Source organism: Notamacropus eugenii, chromosome 7 (genome assembly GCF_028372415.1).
Source record: "Notamacropus eugenii isolate mMacEug1 chromosome 7, mMacEug1.pri_v2, whole genome shotgun sequence".
NCBI lineage: Eukaryota > Metazoa > Chordata > Mammalia > Diprotodontia > Macropodidae > Notamacropus > Notamacropus eugenii.
In genome coordinates, this window is record NC_092878.1 from 16,478,832 (window position 1) to 16,495,594 (window position 16,763).

The 16,763-nt window shown below is 37.2% G+C and overlaps 2 protein-coding genes across 2 annotated transcripts; both read right to left on the reverse strand.

Annotated features, from left to right (window-relative positions):
- Positions 1-5,040: 5,040 nt before the first annotated feature.
- LOC140513554 (olfactory receptor 4F15-like) lies at positions 5,041-5,982 on the reverse strand. Its single transcript, XM_072623307.1, has one exon. The coding sequence runs from the start codon at positions 5,980-5,982 to the stop codon at positions 5,041-5,043; it is 942 nt and encodes a 313-aa protein (XP_072479408.1).
- Positions 5,983-15,368: 9,386 nt separating this feature from the next.
- On the reverse strand, positions 15,369-16,313 carry LOC140514624 (olfactory receptor 4F6-like). The gene has a single exon (XM_072625125.1). It carries the CDS (start codon positions 16,308-16,310, stop codon positions 15,369-15,371), a length of 942 nt encoding a protein of 313 aa, XP_072481226.1. The 5' UTR covers positions 16,311-16,313.
- Positions 16,314-16,763: the final 450 nt, after the last annotated feature.

The following is a 16,763-nucleotide window of genomic DNA, read 5'->3' on the forward strand; positions in this document are numbered from 1 at the left end:
ATAAATTATCTCTTTAGGGCAATCTAAACCCCAATGAAAAATATTTTTACATGTCACAGAGAAGTCTACTAAACTTCAAGTGCCAGGCAGAAATCTAGTTGTCCACACAACCCCTGACTTCTCCTCTGAATATACTATATCCCTGCCTCAGAGCCCTCAATTTCTCCCTGCCCTGATATTCTAGAACCAGAGGGTAAAATAAATATTGAAAGAATCCACCTCCTAAAAGAGATCTGAAAAGAAAAACTCCTAGGAATATTGTAACCAAATTCCAGAGTTTCCAAGTCAAGGAGAAAATATTGCAAGCAGCTAGAAAGAAGCAATTTCAGTAATGTGGAAATACAATTATGATAACCCAAGATCTAGCAGCTTCTGCAGTAAGGGATCAAAAGGCTTGGAATATGATATTCCAGAATTCACAGAAACTAGGATTAAAACCAAGAATCACTGACCCCGAAAAACTGAGTATAATACATCGGGAGAAAACAAGGTTATTCAATGAAATAGAGGACTTTCAAGCATTCTTGATGATAAAACCAGAGCTGAATAGAGAATTTGACTTTCAAACACAAAAATCAAGAGAAGCATAAAAAAGTAAACAAGAAAGAGAAATCATAAGGGACTTACTAAAGTTGAACTGTTTATATTCCTACGTGTAAAGATAATATTTGTAACTCTTGAAACTTTTCTCAGTATTTAAGCAGTTGAAGGGATTTCACACACATACACACACACACACACACACATATACATATAGACAGAGGGCACAGCATAGGTTGAATAGGCAGGGATGATATCTAAAAAAAGAAAATTAAAGGGTGAGAGAAGAATATATTGGGAAGAGAAAGGGAAAAATGAAATGGAGCAAATTATCTCTGATAAAAGAGGCAAGAAAAAGCTTTTGCAATGGAGGGGAAAATGGGGTGAGGTGAGAGGGGAAAAGTGAAGCTCACTCTCATCACTTTGGCTTGAGGAGGGAATAACATGCACATTCAATTTGGTATGAAAATCTTTCTTACACTATAGGAATGTAGGGGAGAATGGTATAAGTGAGGTGTGGGGGGAGATAATAGAAGGGAGGGCAAATGGGAGGAGGGAGTAATTAGAAGTAAACACTTTTGGGGAGGGACAAAGTCAAAAGAGAGAATAGAGTAAATGGGGATCAGGAAAGGATGGAGGGAAAAATAGTTAGTCTTTCACAATATGATTGTTATGGAAGTCTTTTGCATGACTACACAAGTATGGCCTATATTGAATTGCTTGACTTCTCAGTGGGAATGGGTGGGAAGGGAGGAAGGGAGAGAAATTGGAACTCAAAGGTTTAGGAACAAATTGTTTTAGCATGCAACTGTGAAATAAAAAATACAGATAGAATATAGAAGTACAGAAATCTATCTTGCCCTACAAGAAAAGAGAGAAGATGGGGAGAAAGGAAGGGAGGGGTGTGATAGGGGAAGGGGTAATCAGAATGCATGGTATCTGGGAGTGGGGGAGGGGAGGGATAGGGAGAAAATTTGGAACTCAAAATCTTGTGGAAATGAATGCAGAAAACTAGAAATCAATTAATTAAAATTTCAAAAAAAAAAAAAAGAATTCCTAGAAATACTTCTCAGATTCCATCCCTACATTTGGATAGTAGAGAAAGGGCAGAATCAACTCACAAACTGTACGATGAAGCAAATAATCTAGGAAAACCCAGTTCTTAGAAAGGTAGTTTAAAATAGTTGCAATAACTAGATACAAAGGTCTATTCTATTCCTTACCCAAATGGCACTGATAGCCTCTGAACCTTTCCAAAGGCAAGGAGTATATTCCAGATAGCATAAAATTGATCTGGGCAACAAAAGTTCTGCAGTGATCTTGGACTACCCAAATATGGCAGGCAATTTCTTCCAATCTCCAGTCTTCAGGGGTCTACTTCTACTTACCAGGGGAAAGGAAACTACATAGTAATTTTTTTTCCATAACTGATTCTAATTTCATCTTTTCTACCTACATGTATGAAGGAAGAACAGCAATAGTTTCACAATTTCTAAGGTGCTATTAAAGAAATTAATAGAGTCTATGATACTAGACACTTGGAAGGGCCTAAAGGATGAAATACTACTTCCACCCTAACATCAGGAGTCAGTGACCTAGAGAAGAGATAAAGAAATAAAGTCTTCCCTTTTGGGTGGTTGGAAATGGGTCATGTTGGAGCAAAATGGCACATATATTATTACATGTTGTCACCATTAGTTGGTTTTCTTATAGGAGAAGGCTGAATGATTTGGGGTGAAGGACAGTGAAGTATGTTATATCCAGAGATTACTTTGATGTAGAAATGAAATACATAAATAAAAAATTATTGTAAATAAAATTTTGTGGAGTGGCTAAGGTGAGACTATAGAAAATCAACATTGAGGGAAAAGAAGGCAGATAATTAGGTGATGTTACAGAAAGAACACTGAACTAGGAATTAGGAATTGTTGCACAGTCACTAACTCATCATGCAACCTTGATTTATAGATGAATAAATCAAAGATTTTTGTTCAGATTCTGGCTTTTCCTCTTAGCTTTGTAACATGATGACATCACTTAAAATCTCAGTTTCCTCATCTGTGCAACTTTCCATTGTATTTTTCTTCTTTTCTGTCCTGCCAATAGGGTTGCTCAAAATCCTATAGATCAATATTTCAAAAGTTGTCTTACACAAATAAAAGAGGCAGCTGGGTGGTGCAGTGGATAGAGCACCAGTGCAGGAGTCAGGAGGACCTGAGTTCACATCTCACTTCAGACCCTTGACATTCACTAGCTGCATGACCTTGAGCAAGTCATTTAACCCCAATTGCCTCATCCTGGGTCATCTCCTGGCATCAGTCATCCTGATGAATATCTGGTCACTGGATTCAGATGGCTCTGCAGGAGAAGTGAGGCTGGTGACCTGCACAGCCCTCCCTCACTCAAAACAAAGTCAAGTGCAAGCCATGTCATTATTTCTGATGACATGGGTCTTCTTCAGCAACAAAGGATGAATATGTATACACAAAGCAAAACACTTTTTGACATTCATCTCCCACTATCTTCTGCAATTAGGTGGTTCTTGCTTGTCCAACATTTTCAAAGAGAATCAAGGCATCAGGAAGGTGATGCCATGACTTGTAAATAAATTGGATTTAAATGAGGGAGGGCTTTGCAGTCAATAAATGTTTGGCCACAATAGTCTGATCATGCTCTATGAATTTGGGGTTTGGGTGGATTAATAGAAAAACATCCATTTGCTAGGTTGATAGATTGCTTTCTGCTACTGTAATTATTCTGGCATCATTCCTCAATCAAAATTCAAAATGGAGTACTATCACTAGAAGCCATTCCTGGCGGGGAGGGTGGGAAGCAACTGATTTATGTAAGATGATTGCCCTCTATTGAGCCAGTAGAATAATGCAGCTTTCAAAGCTAACTTACTAAGGAACCAAAGTTATCTAAAGATCGTTTGTTTAGTGGCTTCAGTTTGTTGCCACCTTGACTGCAAATCATGAACTGCATTCCATCTTGAATAACTAATATAACATCAGGATACATTGCTTTCCTATACAATTAAAGAAGGCAAAGTATAAGCCAGGGAGGCTGTTTACATTACTATGTTTTCCAAGGATGACATGCAAGTGGTACATGCAATGTAAACTCGTGTCAAAAAAGAAAGACCTTGGCAAGTAAATATCACACCAAATGTTTATGTTCTCCCATTTATTGAAAAGTTAATAAAACTTCTTACAGAAAACTAGAATAATAGTAGTATTTAATGTCATTTTCTTGGCAACCAGACTGACTCTGTGCTTTGCTTTACTTTACTGTGATACTTACAAACATGGACCAAAACCAAGGAAAGAAGGGAGAAAAAAAACAAACATTTACTAAGTGCCTACTATGTGACAGGGACTATTGCTAAGTACCTTACAGATATCTCATTTGATCTTCACAATAACCCTAGGACATAGGTGCAATTATTATCCCCATTTTACTGTTGAAGAAACTAAGAGATTATGTGACTTGGTCATACAACTAGTACGTATCTGAAAATTTGAATTCAAGTCTCCCTGACTGTAGGTCCAGTGCTTTATCCACTGGGTCACAAAGTCAATTCTACTTCCTACTGTACAACACACTGTAGACCATGAGCTGACGTATCTTAGCAAGTTCTTTGGGCCTCTTATTTGAATGGATCACCCCATGCAAGAAAAACTGACCTTCCCCCAAATACTGAGGACTGAATGTGGTTTCTTTCATCAGACTAGAGATTTCTGTCTTAAGCCAGGCATACCAAGTAAGAATCAGTAATTGATGCAAGGGTGTAAGTCATTGTATAGTGAGTTGTAATCACATTTAGAAAAAAGAAGTTGCAGGAAAATGAAATGACCCAAGATCAGTATCAAAAACCTTGTTGATACTTGAAGGATCTCTTCTATATACTTTTAAAATAGTCCACCATACTGACAAAACATGGAAAGAAAGCCTAAGTTTGACACAAGAACTTAAGTATCATTGATTGGTATTCCTGTTCAAACAATTCAATCACTTTGATAATGGAAAAACTGAGGTAGTTCTTTTCCATTTTATTCTATCTTTATTCTATATTTATCCTATGTTTATTATATATTTATTACATATATATATTTAAGCTATTTTTATCAGTTAGATACATGGAATTTCCATGAAAATATCCAGATTATGATGAAGATGATTATCATCAAATTTTTTTTTGTCTAAGTAAAGTCTTGTCAAAATATGGCACAGGAATAGACATTTGACAGTTGGATATTTTGCCTCCCAAAACAATTTGGTGTAATATCTGAAGCCATTATCAATATAAGTAGATGTCTCTCTATCCTCAGTGATAAGCAAAATCTCTTACACCTTACATCTGGAGGAACTGCTAAGAGTTCCCACAAGTCATATTTCCTTCAAACTTGTACAATCGTATATGTTCAAAGTTAACTGCACACATCCCAATGTGATCATGTTAAGACTAAAATATCTACTGACTTTGATCAATAAAATATATCACAAGGTCTCCCTAGAGCTTACAATCTGGCTACTCAATTTTCTCATTGCCATCTTCATATCCTTATTCCTTAATGTATAGATAGCAGGATTCAAGACTGGGGTGACAACAAAGTCAACAATAGCAAAGAATTTATCAAGTGACAATGTAGGAAATGGCCACACATAAAGAAACATACATGGACCAAAAAATAAAATCACCACAGTGATGTGAGCTGATAAAGTAAAGAAGGCTTTGGACAAATCACCTGCAGAATGTTGGTGAACAGAGATCAGGATGACAATGTAGGAGATCATCAAGAGAAGAAAAGTCCCAATGGAGATAAATCCACTATTGGCTGTGACCACAAACTCCAGCCTGTAGCTGTCTATGCAGGCAAGTTTTATGACGCGAGGAAAGTCACAATAAAAACTCTCCACATTGTTTGGGCCACAGAAGGGTAAATTTATAACAAAAACAAACTGAGAGAGAGCATGGATCATCCCAACTATCCAGGCAGTCACTACAAAGCAAATGCACATTTTTGGACTCATAATTGTCAAATAGTGGAGAGGTTTACAGATTGCTATGTATCTGTCATAGGCCATGGCTATGAGCAAGAACATCTCAGTTCCTCCCATGACATGAATAAAGAACATCTGTGTCATGCACCCTGGGAAGGAGATGACTGTATCACATTCACTAAAAAGGTCCACTATCATCCTTGGTACTGTGGTAGCAGACAGACCTAAATCAATGAGGGAGAGATTGGCCAGCAAGAAATACATAGGGGAATGCAGGTGAGGGTCAAAGATCACAGTGAATACAATGAAGAGGTTTCCCAGCATGATTCCCATGAAAAACAAGGAGAAAAACAAAAAGAGTAGGATCCTCAACTCCCAAGAGGAAGAGAGACCCAGAAGAACAAACTCAGTTACCATAGAGTTATTTGTTCCAGCCATTGATTCAACTGGGTCTACAGTTGCTGAAATGACCTAAGGGTAGAGCACAAGAAAGGAATTAAAATTGTGGAGATGAAAAGTGAATGTTGTCTTACCAGCAACTTCAAGAGGCCCCAGGTCAGAGGTCTTGGAGAGGCAGGAAACTAAAAGGGTAACAAGAGTAGGTCAGCAAAGGAAGGGTTAAGAAAGTAGAAGAAAAATAGGTTTGCAAGAGTAGGTGTGGCAAGTAGAACAAAAGACCAAGGAGAAGGAGAAGAAGAAAGAGGAGGAGGAGGAAGAGGAGGAGAAGAAGTAGGAGGAAGAGGAAGAGGAGAAGAAGGAGGAGGAGTTTTCCAACACTTGAATTTTGTTACACAAGTTCTCAAAATTGCATAGCTAGATTGATTACAATCTTCTATAAAGCTATAACTAACTGGAAATCATTAATCAAAAGTATCCTCTCAAACTCCTTGGAAGAATCTTTTCAACCCAAAGCATTCTGTACGCACTCTTTCTTAAATATTAACCATATGTAGAATTCCAAATAATTATATATTAGGAAAAAAAAATCCTGAAAGGGGGATAAAAATGAGAAATCATCCTCATTAACCCCACAAAATTGTTTATACTCCCATGACAATGGACTTTAACATGCAAGCGCTGTAAATAAATGAAGAGCTAAATTAATTTCTATTACAATGATCTGGGTCTAGCTGTTCAGAAAAGAAGAAATCGTAAGAACTTGAATGAGAACAAAGAACCAGAAAAGATTTTCTTAATCTCATTTAAAACAAAAGGAACCCCCTTTTATTATGCAAAAAATTGTGAAGTTTGTGAAGCTCCCAGGAGTTCTGCAGATGCCCAGATCCCCAGCAGAGGGTGTTGTCTTTCCCTATTGGAAATTTTTGGCTTCATCACTGAAGGGCCTGGGGGAGTCACTTTCTCAAACCTGGAATGCATGTACATACTCAAAGAGAACAAAAGGTGGAGAGCAGAATCATGGCATTTGGTGGAATTGAAATGAAATAATCCACTCCCTTGTTTTTGTAAAAGAGAAAACTGAGGCTGAAATACTACAAGTAATTTGATCATAATCAAAAACAAATTAACCAAAAAGCAGGCTGGAATCCAGGTCCTGGATTTTCAAGCTAATGTTCTTTGACTACACCACACTGCCTATCTTTTCAATCATATGCCCAAAATGAATTTAAGGAAGAGCTGTTCTCTTACCCTGGAGAGTAAATATGACCTTGTTGATCTAACCTTATTGATAGGCATTCAGAATCCCCTAGAATTAAAATCAAACAGAAATGTCTTATAACATCTCTCATGAAATATTTTTCCATTTATCTTATCTTCAAAGTATCATAGCTTAAGTTCTGGAGAGGAGCATCTTTTATACCTGAGAAAACTGAGGCACAAAGTTGCTACTTGTCTATGGTCACCATCTCATTTTCTAGATTATTATTATTATTATTAAAAATTATATTATTATTATAATGTTGATTATTGTTAATTAATTATTAGTATGATGGTTAAGGTTATTAATCATCATATTAATTATTATTAATTAGACACCTAATTTGAAATTTGAGCCCAGGTCTTCTGATCTTTCAGTCCACTGCCCTGTCCATCACACCAAGCCCCCTCTCTAGGTCATGCAACTTTGCACTTTTCATTACTCATCATTGTCATTGCTATTATTACTTACATTCATATAAGTACTTTCTCATAGCAAGTATTATTGCTCCCATTTTAGAGATAATTAAACTGATGCTGAGAAAGGTTAAGTGATTTCTATTATTCTCTCCACTTCTGCCACTCTCACAACAGCCTAAAACTCAATTTAAAAAAGGTTTTCTTTTCATAATTTACGTATAAGGTATTCTCTATGGAGTAATAAAGGCATAGGTTTGAAACCTACTTACTCTTTAGTGTTTGGAAAGTCATTCAACTTTTGTGGGCATCAATTATTCTCATCTGTAAAGTGAGAGGGTTGACTATAAATCTGTGATCATTAGGTCATTTCTACTTCATTATCCCCAAATCATTCAACCTCCAGAAATATTGATCAGTCTCCTAGCTCTAAAGGTAACCCCATAATTCAGATTGGCTATAAAGTTAACTAATTAAGTTAGCAATGCCTTTTTCCAGTTTGGAGCTAGAGATTCTCTATCCTTTTTAACTACAACGGGACATGATTCTATACAGGTCATCCAAAGATTGAGTGCGTGTAGTGATAATCAAGCATTAGACTTGGGCTGCTTTATTCTCAGAAGAAAACTTGAAGGTGAGAGTGATAAAGGAGAAAGGAGAGCAAAGAGTATACTAATTCACCAAAGATGAAAGTTTTAAGTAACAACTCATTGCATCACAACTCTTGAGTCCTAATCAAATAGAGTAATTGAATATGTGTGACATAGAATAAAAGAAAAGGATATAATGTAGAGGGCAAAGTAAAAAAGAAAGTGAGAGAATGATGAAAGACAAAAAAAAGCATCGACAGGATAGCAAAGTAATGTAGAGCAAGGATAGACCATAAAAAATCTTTCTCTCATGTACCTGTTCTGTTACAGAACTTGAGACAAAAGCATCTTCATAATTTGGAAAGACTCAGGGACCTTAACCTTTCTCCTTGCACTGGGAAAACCTCCAAAGGAAAAAAAGCTATATAAATATCTTTCTCAGTAGGAATGAAGTTATTTAATTGCTCTGTATGTTAGTGACCCATTGATGCTGCTGAAATTTCAGCTCCCCAGTTCATCACTGGCTTCCCCTGGTAATCATATCTTGGAGTCATACTGGTTTTCCCCAGCGGAAAAACTTTGAAAACGTTGCCTGGTGATGAAACAAAGGGAGCCAGAGAAATGAAAAGTGTCTCATGCCCCCTAAATTATCAAGTGGTTTATGTGAAATAGCCCCATAGGGTGAACAATTTTCTATAGTAATGCTGTGTGGTGTGAGTGAGCTGGGAGAGGGGGAGAATAGTCACAGAATGAACAGGTATATCTTCCCATGGGGAAGCAAGCAAATGATGGAAAGAAAAGGACCATACTTTAAAAGTCATGGTCCATGTCCAAAAAAAGAAAAAGATAAACTAGTAAACTCTCCTTCTGTGAGTCTGTGGCTAGAACTACCTCTTCTATCTTGAAATGATGTTTAGTAGAAGTGGCCCAGTCTCTAGACTCCCAGGTGTTACAGTAGAAAGAGTACTGTACCTAATTAAAATCAGAGAACATGAGTTCAAGTCACAGCTTTGTCATTTACAATCTGTATGACCTTGAAAAGATGAATTTCACCTCTCTGTCAGTGAGTCTTACTATGGGCCAAGAACTATGCTAAATGCTAGGAATACAAATCGGAAGCAAAACAGACCCTGTCCTCAGGGAACCTACATTGTAATGGAAGAAGATGTGTTCATAAAAGGAAACTGAAAAAGGGAGTTGGGGCAGGAGGTGGGAGGAACAAAGGTACCAGGACTGGAGCATGGTAGAGAAAGTTCAGAATGCAACCTGGTTGACCTGAGCATTCTCCTTAAGTGGAAGAGCCATTGAACCAAAAGATTTTACAATGTGAGTTTTCACCTTCAAAATGAGGTAGTTGGGGTACCTGACATGTAGCTCTTTTCTATGAATCTGGGATACTGATAACTTGGGGTTTGTATTCTTCCCATGGTGGCTAATGAAAAAGCCAAAGTATGATCTGACAATTGGGGTTTATTGCGAGCATTCAACTCTTTAGATTGAGTTTTTGGTAGCAGAAGCCCTTAGATAATAGTCTACAGAAATTCATGGATCTTAAGGAAGAAGATGCCTAAACGTTTCCAAAGCCAATGGAGACTTATCTGTGAGTATCATATGAGTAGGAACAAGTCTGAAACAGAGAAATGACTGTTGCATATAATCTATCTGACTGGAAGAGAGCACAGTGGGAGCCTCTAGCAACATATGAGAATATTCACAGGGAATTCTATTTGCCACTTGAGGTTGAGGAGAGAAAATGTAAAAATTTTCATCTCAGTCATGTCCAGCTCTTTGTGACCCCATTTGGGGTTTTCTTTGCAAAGAAACTGGAGTGGTTTGCCATTTCCTACCCCAGTTCATTTTACAGAGGACGTAACTGAGGCAAACAGGATTAAGTGACTTGCCTAGAGTTATACAGCTAGTAAGTATCTGAGGCCAGATTTGAACTCAGGAAGAGGAGTCTTCCTGATGCCAGACCTGGCACTCTATCCATTGTACCTCTTAGGTGTCCCTAAATATCATAGTAAAAGGCCATCAAATTTGTCCTACCAGAGAGCGAATCCACCTGCTCAACTTGTCTGCTTACTCCCTGGTCCAATCCTTCCTTTCCTTTGACTCAGTATCAGTCTTCAACTAAGGGCTTCTGCTACCAAAAAATATAAATTTATGTAAAATATAAGTAATATAAAGAGTTTAATGCTTGCAATAAACCCCAATTGCCAAATCATACTTTCGCTTTTTCATTGTTAACAATGAGATCACACACCCTACACTTTCAGGTATCCCAGAATTATTGATATGAGCTAGAGGCCATCTGCTCCAATTAGTTCATTTCACAGATGAGAACCCACATTGGAAATATTTTCTGATTGGATGGCTTCACCTAGAATCTATTGACATCACAAGGATACCATTAAAGTGCATAAGATGCCCACCAGTTATCATTCCTCTTATCAGATGACCAGTCCATCACTTTTGTTCATATATTATTTTAATGTGCCTTTCCACATGCACATCCTGGCCTTGTATATTCTAATATTTGTACTTTTCCACCTTTATTACAAACATATGCCCACTCTTCCCACAACTGAAGGGTATAATTTGTTGGAGAGGGCACCTGAAGTCTGGGGAGAAAATGCTTTGTTGCTACTTTTCTTACTATGTCATTTCATTAGATGCTTGTTTATAATTAATTGTGTCCTCTGGCTAAACTTATAAGAAGGAATTCACAAATTGTGTTCAGGGGGATGAAGATCAACAGAGTATCTTAAAGTTCAGAAAAATGTCTGGTGGGGTACCTGCCCTGCCATTGAGATCAGTCATTTAGTCAATAGCTAAAAGTAGGGGCAGTTAGGTGGTGCACCAGTGTAGGAGTCAGGAGGACCTGAGTTCAAATCTCACCTCAGACACTTGACACTCACTAGCTGTGTGACCTTGGCCAAGTCACTTAACCCCAATTGCCTCATCCTGGGTCATCTCCAGTCATCCTGATGAATATCTGGTCACTGAATTCAGATGGCTCTGGAGGAGAAGTGAGGCTGATGACCTGCACAGCCCTCCCTCACTCAAAACAAAGTCAAGTGCAAGTCATGTCATTATTTCTCTGATGGCGTGGTCTTCTTTGGCAATGAAGGATAAACACACACAAACTTTATTAAGTACCTACTGTGTGCCAAGCAGTGTGCAAACCTCCAGGGATACAAATAAAGGCAAAAGATAGTTCCTTCTCTCAAGGAGTTTACAGTCTATTGAGGGAGACAGGATGCAAACAACTATGTACAAATAGGACATATTGCAGATAATCAGCACAGGAAAGGCTCTAGTGTTAAGGGAGTTCAAGAAAGGCTTTTCATTGAAGATAGGGTTTTAGGTGGGACTTGAAAGAAGACAGAGAAACCAGGGAAGCCATGGGACAGCGATGAGAAGGAGGATTATTCCAGAGATGGGAAAATGCCTGGAGTCCAAAAATGGGTTGTCTTGTGTGAGGAGGTCAGTAACACTGGATCATAGAACATGGGAAAGAGCAATGGAAAGGAGCGATTATGAGGAGCTTTTACTGCCCTCTCTCCCAAAAAAAAGGGTACTAGGGAGCCACCAGAGTTTATTGAGTAGGAAAGTAACATAGTCAAATCTGTATTTTAAGAAAATTAATTTGACAGCTGAGGGTGGATTGGGGTGGAGAAAGATTTGAGACAGAAAGATCAACAAGCAAGATATCCCAATAGTATATATGTGAGATGATGAGGGCCTGCACCAGGGTAGGAGAGAAGAGGTCATATGTAAGAGATTTTACAAATATAAAACTGATGGAACTCAGCAACCAACTGAATATGGGGAGAGAAGAAAGTAAGGAAACAAGAATGACACCAAGCCTATAGACCTGGGTGACAGAGAATATGGTGTTGCCCTCCACAGTAGTGAGGAAGTTCAGAGGGGTCAGGCACTCTTAGGCACTATAGTATCTAGGGCATTAGGTACTACTCTATTTGATATTTATTGAATAGATATTTAGGTCAAACTCTAGAAAAATAATTGATTTTACTTGGGAATATGTTCAGCAACATTTAAGGATTTTGATGTAATCAGAAAGATGTTATCAGCAAACAACAGAATTTAAAGCACCTTATCATCTATAACAGGGCTTCTTAATTCATTTGTCTTCAACATGGATCTCTTTGGAGGTTTGGTAAAACTTATGGAAACTTTCTTAGAATAAAATGTATGGAATTAAGAAGGAAATCAATTTTATTGACATATTTAAGATGTCAAAATACCTGTTTTGCCAAAGTCATTTATAACAAAATATTTTTAAATAGTTTCTTGTACCTCAAGTTAAGAACTCTTTTTCAATAAGGAATCCCTCCTTGGGATTATCTACTGGGAAATCTCCTCCATGACTATGGCCAACTTTTATAAACATGATATTAATGATCAAAGGGTCATCAAGCAAGGTTACCGCAGTTGTTATTATCTTTCAAGGAATTTTATATAATTTTGATATATACGTGGGAAACATTTCACTATAGAAGAGCTTTTGACAAAATATTTTGTTTGACTGAATTAAGTTATTTTTTCATCAACAAATGATAAGTGCAATGGAATTTTGTATTCTCTACATCTTTTAGACAGTGTCATGGAAGCAACAAAGAGGAGTTTAGACAGATTTCAGGAGATAGTGGAGGATTTGGCCTAGCATGCTATGGTCCATGGAGTCACAAAGAGTAGGACATGACTGAACAACTGAACACCACCAAACAAAATGTCTTCTAGTCAGTTTTTTTTATAGTAAAAAGTGAAGGTACTGAGGAATAATGCTTGTAAAAACCTACCCATACTTTTCTACTTCCCTCATTGAGCACAATCCTCTGCACGTGTATAATTATTCTCATAAATATTTTACACAGATGAAAATTTGGCCTTACTATGCAATTGATATTCTTGGTTACTTTTTTTTAAAATAATAGATACAACACTTTTCCCCACACCTTGATATATTTCTGTATGTCAGATTCCTAAACAATTGAATTCTCAAAGCCCTAAAAATTGCCCAGATTCAGCACAAAATTTTTTTATACACTTAGTCTGATCCAGCTGTTTTTCCCATTTTTGTTACCATCAGTACTATTCTATTTTCTCAAGAAACAAATTTAGGATTATCTCACTAGAATATAAATGTGGCTTCAACATCTTTTATAGGAAAAATAATTCATTGTAAAAAAAATCTTTGCAGATTTTTTCCAGTCTTTTTCCATTTGCAGATATCTTTCCAATTCATCCATAAATACCTTCAGGGTTTTGTTTATTGAATGTCTTGTCAAGATTTCTTTAAATTTGTGGTGTTGTGTTTTTTTGTCCACAGATTCTTAACATTTTATGACATTATATTGTTCTAATTTCTGACTTACCTCTCCATATAATTTTACATGACAAGTTTCTATTCTTTTGTTCTCATAATGGCAGTTGATGTACATTGGTTAAACTTTCACATGAAATTGTACTAATTAGCATCAATGTCCTTTCCACCATTCATTTCTCATTTCTGGTCATTCATTTCCCATTTTGGGCATTCATAAAATTGCAAAACTCTATTATTGACCACCAAGCTTCCTATGAAAGTGAAGGCCTATATTTTCAATACTCACACTTTACCACTGTTGTTATACAGCAATAAGCCATGGAACACCATTGTCTCTGAAGAAATAAATATGAATGTCACAGAAAAGAAAGATACAATACCATTGTGAGTGTGATGAAACTGTAGCATATCCCAAATTGGGAACTCAAAGGAAGAATGGGTGTTAGGGAAGTCTTCAAGGAATCAGGAAAAGGAGAAATAGGTTGTCCATGTTGAAAGAGCAAGGAATTACAAGTTGACACTGAGAATATCGTGGTCCACTCATGATGTTGAGAGGAAACAAGAAAGGCCCCCAGCAATTTAGGTGGGCATCACATGCAGTGAACCTTTAGTAGGTCAAAGACAAAGGTAACACAGGATAGGTAGGCATGGGAAGATTGTGATTTGTGTCACTGAAGGAAATGCCTGGATCAAGGATATCACAGATCCATTTTAGTAAGTAGATAATTCCCTTATAGGAGTAGAAAGAGCCAGCTCATTTTACAGATTGGGAACTGAAGCAAACAGGAGTAAGTGATTTGCCCAGGATTACATAGCTTATAAAGTGTCTGAGACCAGATTTGAACTCAGAAAGGTGAGTCCTGCTGGCTCTGTCCACTGCACCACTTTTATCCCTTCAATAGATGTCATTTTTTCAACTGAACTTTGAATAATAGAGAGATGTGAAAAGATAGTGATGGGTGAAGAGGATACTATGGGCATAAGGGCTAGTGTGTCATGGGTTAGAGACATATGAAAGGGTTTCAGTGTCATTTTAAGGAAATTTATATGGTATCATATAAATCCATATTTTATTCATTGGAACTATCGAATTTCAATGAAAATATTGTTTTACAGAGGTGCTCCTTGCCAACCTTACTAAAAGTTGAGAATATTAAGTAAAACCTTGAACACCACACAGATATGCCTGCAAGTCATTGCCCAAAACACTGCTATTTTCCAAGAGTAACTCTGCACACATAGTAGTAAATGTTTGATGAATTAAATCTGTATTTGTCTTCCTATTAGAGTGTGAGCTTCTTGAGAACAGGGACTCTTTTTGTTTTTCTTTCTATTCTCAGTGTTTAACATAGTGACTGATACATAGTGTTTAATAAATGCTTTTTGACTTGTTCACTTCCTCCCTCATTTTAGGAGCTCTGTGCATTGCTTGTACTTTCAACTCTGTTCCTTTGGAAGGAATTAATCCTGTTAAGGTTGTTTTACCTTATATAATATTTTCCTTGAATTATTTAGTGACGTTAGAGGAGGTATGCCTTATGGTACTGAAATAACTAAATGTGTTGAGTGTAGGTGTCAGCACAAATATACGATTATCTTCACTGTTAAGTCTTATATGTGGAAATAGGATGTATCACTCAATCGGTCATTGCCAAAATAACTCTGCTATCACGATTGAGAATAATTTTTAAAGATAAGCAATATACTCTCTGATGAAAGTTCTCAGCATCTAGCAGGTTAATAACTTTTTTAGGACCGAGGGTGGTCAGCATCAGGCTGAAGTATACTATGATTTTGTTTAACAAAATTCATCTGGAAGACTCCTTAGAACCCACAATTTGCCTGCTCAGTCTTTTCATTGCCATCTTCATTTCCTTATTTCTAAATGTATAGATTGCAGGATTCAAGACAGGAGTTACAACAAAGTCAAGAATGATTAAAAATTTGTCCAGTGACAGTGTGGGGAATGGCCACACATAGACAAAGAAACATGGAGTGAAATATAAGAATACCACCGTGATATGAGCTGACAGTGTGGAAAAAGCCTTGGACAAACCAACTGAAGAGTGATGCCTGACTGTGAACAGGATGAAGATGTAGGAAATAATCAGTAGGAAGAAAGTACCCATGGAAATAAGCCCACTATTAGCAGTGACCACATTATCCACTATGTGGGTATCTACACAGGCAAGTTTTGTGACCCGAGGAAAGTCACAGTAAAAGCTATCAACCTTGTTAGGTCCACAAAAAGGCAGATTTATAATAAAAACAAACTGAGAAATAGCATGGAGCACCCCAATCACCCAGGCAACCACTACAAAGCAAATACATGTTTTGGGGCTCATAATAGTCAGATAATGGAGAGGCTTGCAGATTGCTGTGTATCTGTCAAAGGCCATGGCTATAAGGAGAACCATCTCAGTTCCCCCCATAACATGGATAAAGAATATCTGTATCATACAACTTGGGAATGAGATGATTCTGTGTGTACTCAAAACATCAGCTATCATCCTAGGTACTGCAGTGGCCGATAGACCCAGATCAAGAAGGGAGAGGTTGGCCAGCAGGAAATACATGGGAGAATGCAGATGGGGATCAAAAATCACAGTGAACACAATGAATAGATTTCCCAGCACAATTCCCACAAAAAATGAACTGAAGAAACAAAACAGTACAATATTCATCTCCCAAGAAACAGAAAGTCCCACCAATACAAATTCAGTCACCACAGAACAATTGGCTCCATCCATTGACTCAATAGTAGTGCGGACTCTGAAGTGACCTGATGGTAGAAAAAGAGGAAGAAATTATAATTATGACAATTAAAATTAGACATGCTTTTTGTTGCACTATGAAAGGTGAGAGCAGGTTAGAGGTACTAGATCACAAGAAACTGGGATAGTCACAGGGTAGGGTAGAAGAAAGTCAAGATATTAAAATAGAAGAAAGAAAATGCAATGTTATGAAAAAACTTGTTTACAACATTAACAAAAGATTTTTTATAACATGATATGATTGTTAAAGTCTTTTCCTCACTATAACCCTATGAAGTTTATGGTGCAAGTATTATTATTACTTCATTTTACAGGTGAGGAAACCAAAGTTCAGAGAAATTATGTTACTTGATCATGATCACAAATCTAGTAATTGTTGAAGCTGGGATTTGAATCTGTATCCACTGCTCTTTTCACTTACTAGAAACT

What these genes read in the sequence shown, in the direction of transcription:
- LOC140513554 (XM_072623307.1), bottom strand. Translation starts at nt 5,982, where the DNA reads ATGGCTGGAACAAATAACTCTATGGTAACTGAGTTTGTTCTTCTGGGT.
- LOC140514624 (XM_072625125.1), bottom strand. Translation starts at nt 16,310, where the DNA reads ATGGATGGAGCCAATTGTTCTGTGGTGACTGAATTTGTATTGGTGGGA.